The 8412-nt window shown below is 42.1% G+C and overlaps 1 protein-coding gene across 1 annotated transcript; it reads left to right on the forward strand.

Annotated features, from left to right (window-relative positions):
* Window positions 1-3091: 3091 nt before the first annotated feature.
* On the forward strand, window positions 3092-8390 carry LOC112079646 (eukaryotic translation initiation factor 2-alpha kinase 3-like; the record flags this gene model as incomplete). The annotated part of the gene is made up of 5 exons (XM_024145535.2): window positions 3092-3781; window positions 4058-4216; window positions 4702-4800; window positions 8242-8304; window positions 8343-8390. Coding segments are annotated over exons 1-5 (600 nt in total), but the record flags the coding sequence as incomplete, so codon positions are not given.
* Window positions 8391-8412: the final 22 nt, after the last annotated feature.

The raw sequence follows: 8412 nt of genomic DNA on the forward strand, positions 1-8412 counted from the left end.
GGAAGTCTGTATAAAAGAATTGCCTCCACGGATAAGGTGAGATTTTGCCTGGGTTACTTTGAAACAAGGTAAAAACATGTAGTAAATCGTTAAGTAGAAACAAATAAGTATCAAAATGAATACTGCCTCCAGCTCATTGAAAAGTGTGACGCGCTGATGACGCCTGCCTTCTGCCTTCCTTATGCATTGGAATTGTGAATGAAAAGCTCTCTTCCATTACCAGTAAAAACCCCAGCTATTTTTAATCGTGGCCCAAAAAAACTATTTTTTGGCACACGATTGCATTTACAATTGTTGCAGCAGTGATCGGTGTTATAAAAGCACCGTCTGACAGATTTTTCCCTCAAAGGCTCTATATCTGGTATGCTTTAAGGACTGCGTGTGATTAATAAAATACAGTGGCCTTCGGAAAGTATTCAGACCCCCTTGACGTTTACCACATTTTGTTACGTTACACTCTTATTCTACAATGGATCAATTGTTCCCCCCCTCTTCAATCTAACACAAAATACCCCATAATGACATCACAATACCCCATTAATGACATGACAATACCCCATATGACATCACAATACCCATAATGACTCACATACCATAATGACATCACAATACCTAAATGACAAAGCAAAAACAGTTTGTTTTTTGGGGGAGCAAATTTATACAAAAAATAAATACTGTATCACGTTTAAAACACTAAGTATTTCAGACCCTTTACTCAGTACTTTGTTGAAGCACCTTTGACAGCGATTACAAGCCTCGATTACTTTTCTGTGGTATACGCTATCAAGCTTGGCACACCTGTATTTGGGCAGTTTTGTGATGTTTTTATCTTCTCCCGGACAATTTGCGGCGGGTCCAATTTCATTTGGAGCTTATCTAATTTTTTTTGCGGCCAAAAGACGGCTATTTACCTGACTAACGGAAACCTTACGGATGTGGGTACGCAGACCTGCGAGGCAACCCTGAGATTCAAATTTTTGTGGCCCCAGGCCCCCATTCAAAGTTGCCCCACCCCTGCTGATTTAGGATAATATGGACTGTAGTATTAAATGTTGATTGAGGTGTTTGTCATTGTTTTTTTTTTTTAAAAGAAGTCCCAATTTAAAAGGCAAACAATTTAGAAACCTTGTCAAGTGGAAGACATCCAACCAACCTAGTTAAATCTAGGTACCACTATGGGTTTACTTTTAGCATGACAATGATACTCATTTATTCTACCCCACACATATTATGTATGAAGTAGATGCATTGAAAATCTATTTTCTGATTGAAATACTAACCATCATGATACTGATCACAGTTTGATCATGTCGATGGATTGATTATTTAAATATGATTATTTTCTCAGGTTTTATCAGACTTTGACTCGATAGAGAAGATTGGCAAAGGAGGCTTTGGCGAACGTTTATAAGGCGCGACGGGAACTGGAGCAGAAGTATTTTGCCGTGAAGATAGTACTGAGCAAAGGGTATAGTCGATTGTGTTCTGTTTACTTTAGCAATCCGAAGTTAAGATCTTCACTCAATGCAGCCGCTGCATAATATTCGACACTGAGTGATTTATCTGTGATCTTTCCTCAGGAAAGCTAAGCGGCGAGGTTGGCTGCCTTAGCAGACCTTCAGCACCCCAACATAGTACGTTATACACCGCCTGGTGGAGGACACGCCTACCGATGCGACATACCCGCCTCTGAGAGCGACACCACTTCAGGATTAACATTATTACTACTTCCCTGTCCATATTGCACTAGGGGATTGTTATGAATAATAATAATTACATTTTACTAAGATAGAACATTTTTACGATTTACACGTACATTGTGTTACGTTCTCCAGCAGGAAAACCAATAATGTCACTCAAAAACAGAATGGGAGGAACTAACAAGAGAGTCACTGACAAACAAATTAAATGAAACAGGTTGGGGATTTAGGAGAGGTTTTGGAAATACACTCATGGGTGGTGTCCCTCCAAGTTAACTAGCGATCAACAGCTGGGACCTAAGGGACCCCACCCGTGAGCTGGGACCTAAAAGGACTCACCATGAGCTGGGACCTAAAAGGGACTCACCATTGAGCTGGGACGTCTATAATGATCCATTCATGAGCTGGGACCTAAAAGGATCCATCAGAGCTGGACCTAAAAGGACCCACCAAGAACTAGGATCTAAAGGGACCCACAAGAGCTGGGATCTAAAAGGACCACCAAGAGCTGCGGATCTAAAAGGGATCCACAGAGCTGGATCTAAAAGGACCACCATGAGTGGATCTAAAGACGCCACCACATATAGAGCTGGGATCTAAAAGGACCCACAAAGCGGACCTAAAGGACCCACCATGGCTGCGGACCGTAAAAGGACCACCAAGCTGGGACCTAAATCGGTGACCCACCATGCAGCGTGGGGAGCTTAAAAGGACCTAAAAGGGACCACCATGAGCTGGGACCTAAAAGCGACTCATCCTGATACGTGAGCTGGGACCTAAAAGGGACTCACCATGAGCTGGGACCTAAAAGACCCCGGAGCTGGGACCTAAGGGACTCACCATGAGCTGGGACCTAAAAGGCGCTCACCATGAGCTGGCTGACCTTAAAAGGGACCACCGTTCTAAAAGGGACCCACCGTGAGCTGGGACTTAAAGGGACACACCTGAGCTGGGACCTAAAAGGGACCCACCATGAGCTGGGACCTAAAAGGGACCACCAAGAGTGCGATCTAAAAGGGACCCACATGAGCTGGATCTAAAAGGACCCACACAAGAGCTGGGATCTAAAAGGGATCCACAAATGACTGGTATCTAAAAGGGACCCACCATGGAGCTGGGATCTAAAAGGGACCCACCAATGAGCTGGGAATTTCCTAAAAGGACCACCTGAGCTGGACCTAAAAGGGACAGCTACCAATGAGCTGGCGACCTAAAGACCCACGATAAGGACTCACCATGAGCTGCGCGACCTAAAGGGACCCACCTGAGGCTGGGACCTAAAAGGGACTCACCATGAGCCGGCTGTGTTTAGGACATTTTTTGAACTAAAGGACTCGACGACATGAGCTGGGACCTAAAAGGGACTCACCATGAGCTGGGACCTTAAAGGGACCCACCGTTCTAAAAGGGACCCACCGTGAGCTGGGACCTAAAAGGGACTCACCATGAGCTGGGACCTAAAAGGGATCCATCATGAGCTGGGACCTAAAAGGGATCCACCATGAGTTGGGATCTAAAAGGGACCCACCATGAGCTGGGACCTAAAAGGGACCCACCGTGAGCTGGGACCTAAAAGGGACCCACCGTGAGCTGGGACCTAAGAGGGACCTACCGCTCTACGTGCTAACGAGCCATAAGTGCTAAAGTCCAACCTCAAAACATAAATGGAAAAAACATAATCTCGAGAGACTTAATCAGTGTATTCAACTTAGGTAGATAAATGACCCCATATCATAGCCGTAGCACGTATAAAGAACAATCATATTTTCCATTTTATTGGTATAAGTTGTTGCTCCCATTTCTGTAAGGTCTGTTCCCATTTCAGATCATTTGTCCAACAAACTTAAAGCATGATATTTTTCTTTACTTCCTGCTGCTTTAGTTCAGGTAGCAGTTCGTCCTCTGAGTTCCTGTACATCCAGATGGAACTATGTGACAAGAGGACTCTAAAAGTGTGGATTGACGAGAGGAACGCTCATCGGAAACCCAAACGCAGGGAGGAGAGTCTACACATCACCCAGCAGATAGTAGACGGAGTAGAATACATCCATTGCAAGAAACGCATACACAGAGACCTAAAGGTTGTCACAACTTACTACTTATCCTCGTCCATCACAGGTTTATGACCGGTGGGTTATGGACATATTCATGTTTGAAGAGCTTCTTCTTCTTCTTCTAGCCTGCTAACATCATGTTTGAAGAGCTTCTTCTTCTTCTTCTTCTAGCCTGCTAACATCATGTTTGAAGAGCTTCTTCTTCTTCTTCTTCTAGCCTGCTAACATCATGTTTGAACAGCTTCTTCTTCTTCTTCTAGCCTGCTAACATCATGTTTGAAGAGCTTCTTCTTCTTCTTATAGCCTGCTAACATCATGTTTGGTATGAGTGACGGAGAGGGGAATGGCGAAGTAAAGATCGGGGACTTTGGTCTGGTGACGGCAGAAGATAACGACAACGATGAAAACCTGCTGGAGAGAACGAAAARGACAGGAACCATGTCTTACATGGCCCCTGAACAGGTAAATGTAAACACACACTGTATAGCTTCAAAACATGGTTAAAACAATATTTTGGATGGTCAGTCCTTGCATCCATAGGTCTGTCTATGAATTTGGGGTTACATTCAGGCGTATCCCTGAGCTTTTTACCAAAACACTTTTTTACCAAAACACTTTTGACAATATCGCCCTCTAGTGGTCTCATGGGTGGAATGTTATTCATATTTTTTCATAATTATATAATTCATTTTAAAAAACGCCGTAAATCTGGCGTTTCAATGGTTTTCGTTATATTTCAGTCTTCTGTGATGTATTAAAGTGTAATATTGGGATGCAAACTCCAAATGTAATACATTTCAACTATATATCTGAAATGGTACAAGACCATAACCATGGTGTGAGTTGTATACTTTTGTTTCAAAGTTGATTTGTTTAAGATTACCAATAATCACTGCAGTAAAAGGTTCAACATTTCTATCAGTGTAATGTCCAATGTGTGTCAACAGAGGAACAAGACCTTCTACGACAAAAAGGTGGACATCTTTGCTTTGGGTCTGATCTACTTTGAACTGCTCTGGAACCTGTCTGGAATGGAGAAAGCAAAGGTGACGGTGACTTTAATGGAAGGAAAGATTCAGATAGTACAGTCGTGGCCAAAAGTTTTGAGAATGACACAAATATACATTTTCACAAAGTCTGCTGCTTCAGTGTCTTTAGATATTTTTGTCAGATGTTACTATGGAATACTGAAGTATAATTACAAGCATTTCATAAGTGTCAAAGGCTTTTATTGACAATTACATGAAGTTGATGCAAAGAGTCATATTTGCATTGTTGACCCTCTTTTTCAAGACCTCTGCAATCCGCCCTGGCATGCTGTCAATTAACTTCTGGGCCACATCCTGACTGATGGCAGCCCATTCTTGCATAATCAATGCTTGGAGTTTGTCGAAATTTGTGGGTTTTTGTTTGTCCATCGCCTCTTGAGGATTGACCACAAGTTCTCAATGGGATTAAGGTCTGGGGAGTTTCCTGGCCATGGACCCAAAATATTGATGTTTGTTCCCCGAGCCACTTAGTTATCACTTTTGCCTTATGGCAAGGTGCTCCATCATGCTGGAAAGGTATTGTTCCACACCAAACTGTTCCTGGATGGTTGGAGAAGTTGCTCTCGGAGGATGTGTGTGTGGTAACATGTCTTTATTCATAGCTGTGTTCTTAGGCAAAATTGTGAGTGAGCCCACTCCCTTGGCTGAGAAGCAACCCCACACATGAATGGTCTCAGGATGCTTTACTGTTGGCATGACACAGGACTGATGTAGCGCTCACCCTTGTCTTCTCAGGACAAGCTTTTTTTCCGGATGCCCCAAACAATCGGAAAGGGGATTCATCAGAGAAAATGACTTTACCCCAGTCCTCAGCAGTCCACTCCCTGTATCTTTTGCAGAATATCAGTCTGTCCCTGATGTTTTTCCTGTGAGAGAAGTGTCTTCTTCGCTGCCCTTCTTGACACCAGGCCATCCTCCAAAGGTCTTCGCCTCACAGTGCGTACAGATGCACTCACACCTGCCTGCTGCCATTCCTGAGCAAGCTCTGTTACTGGTGGTGCCCGATCCCGCAGCTGAATCAACTTTAGAGAGATTGGTCCTTGGCGCTTGCTGGACTTTCTTGGGGCCCTGAAGCCTTCTTCACAACAATTTGAACTGCTTTCCTTGAAAGTTCTTGATGATCCGATAAATGGTTGATTTAGGTGCAATCTTACTGGCAGCAATATCCTTGCCTGTGAAGCCCTTTTTGTGCCAAGCAATGATGGCGGCGTGTGTTTCCTTGCAGGTAACCATGGTGGACAGAGGAAGAACAATGATTCCAAGCACCACCCTCCTTTTGAAGCTTCCAGTCTGTTATTCGAACTCAGTCAGCATGATAGAGTGATCTCCAGCTTTGTCCTCGTCAACACTCACACCTGTGTTAACGAGAGAATCACTGACATGATGTCAGCTGGTCCTTTTGTGTGCAGGGCTGAAATGCAGTGGAAATGTTTTTKGGGGATTCAGTTCATTTGCATGGYAAAGAGGGACTTTGCAATTMATTGCAAWTCATCTGATCACWCTTCATAACATTSTGGAATATATGCAAATTGCCAYCATACAAACYGAGGCAGYAGACTTTGTGAAAATKWATATTTGTGTCATTCTCAAAACKTTTTGCCACGACTGTAGATACCACTGTCATGTAGGGTCTACAATGCCTTAACAAAGTATTCACACACCTGGACTTTTCCCACATTTTGATGTGTGACAACTAGAATTTAAAATGGATTAAATGTAATTTATTTTATGTAGCTTGATGTTGTGCCACTGATCCACACAAAATACCCCATAATGTCAAAGTGGAGTTATGTTTTTAGAAATGTTTACAAATTAATTAAAAATGAAACGMTGAAATKKTTTGAGTCAATAAGTATTCAACCCCTTTGTTATGRCAAGCCTAAATAAGTTCAGGAGTAATCATTTGCTTAACAAGCCACTTGATTTTTAAATGACTACACCGTCTCTGTACCAGACACATACARTTATCTRTAAGGTCCCTCAGTCGAGTAGTGAATTTTAAACACAGAATCAAACACAAAGACCAGGGAGGTTTTCCAATGCCTCGCAAAGAAGGGCACCTATTGGTAGATGGTTAAACATAAAAAAGCAGACATTGAATATCCCTTTGAGCATGGTGAAGTTATTAATTACACTTTGGATGGTGTATCAATACACTCAGTCACTACAAAGATACAGACGTCCTTCCTAAGGAAACCGCTCAGGGATTTCACCATGAGGCCAATGGTGACTTTAAAACAGTTACAGAGTTGAATGGCTGTGATAGGAGGAAACTGAGGATGGATCAACAACATTGCAGTTACTCCACAATACTAACCTAAATTACAGAGTGAATAAAAGAAAGCCTGTACAGAATACAAATATTCCAAAACATGCATCCTGTTTGCAACAACTCACTAAAGTAATACTGCAAAAAATATGGCACTATTTGTCATGAATACAAAGTGTTATGTTTGGAGCAACTCACTGAGTACCAATCTTCATATTTAAAAAAGTGTTGGTAACTGCGTCATGTTATGGGTATGTTTATCAGTAAGGGAGTTTTTCAGGAGAAAAATAAATGGAATATTGTTTTTTTTAGGTTAAGAAAAAATACTTATTTACAATGACGGCCAAACCCAGACAATGCTGGGCCTCCCAATCGCAGCCGGATGTGATGCAGCCTGGATTTGAACCAGGGACTGAAGTGATGCCTCCTTGCACTGAGATGCAGTGTCTTAGACCGCTGCGCCACTCGGGAGCCCAGTAGACTTAAATCCTAGAGGGAAAACCTGGTTCAGTCTGCTTTCCAACAGACACTGAGAGATTAGTTCACCTTTCAGCATGACAATAACCTAAAACACAAGGCCAAATATACCTGGAGTTGCTTAACAAGATGACATTGATTGTTCCTGAGTGGTCTAGTTACAGTTTGGACTTAAATCGGCTTGAAAATATATGGCAAGACTTGAAAATGGCTGTCTAGCATTGATCAACAACCAAGTTCACAGAGCATGAAGAATTTTTAAAAAGAATATTGGGCAAATGTTGTACAATCCAGGTGTGCAAAGCTCTTAGAGACTTACCCAGAAAGACTCACAGCTCTAATCGCTGCCAAATCTGATTCTAACATATATTGACTCAGGAGGTGAATACTTATCTAATCAAGATATATTAGTGTTTTATCTTCCATTCATAAAAAAACAATTTTAGAATTCTTCCTCTTTGACATTACAGAGTATTCTGTGTAGATCGTTAACAAAAAAAAAAATTACAATTAAATCCATTTTAATCCCACTTTGTAACGCAACAAAACATGGGAAAAGTCAAGGGGTGTGACTACATTTTGAAGGCACTATAAGTCAATGACTTTGATGTAGTTGTACTCCTAAACTGTAATGGATTGTAGGCCTACAACCAGAATGCACCACATCATTACTGTGTGTATTCCTTGTTTAGGTCTGGGATGATGTCAGAAGCCAGAAGTTTCCTCAACAGTTCAACRCGCAGTTCACCATAGAGGTACACATACATTGATGCTGTGTGTGGTTGTGTTACAGAACAAGGTGATAGAGTGGATACTGTGTGTGGTTGTGTTACAGAACAAGGTGATAGAGTGGATACTGTGTG

Source organism: Salvelinus sp. IW2-2015, unplaced genomic scaffold (assembly GCF_002910315.2).
Source record: "Salvelinus sp. IW2-2015 unplaced genomic scaffold, ASM291031v2 Un_scaffold8844, whole genome shotgun sequence".
NCBI classification, from domain to species: Eukaryota; Metazoa; Chordata; class Actinopteri; order Salmoniformes; family Salmonidae; genus Salvelinus; species Salvelinus sp. IW2-2015.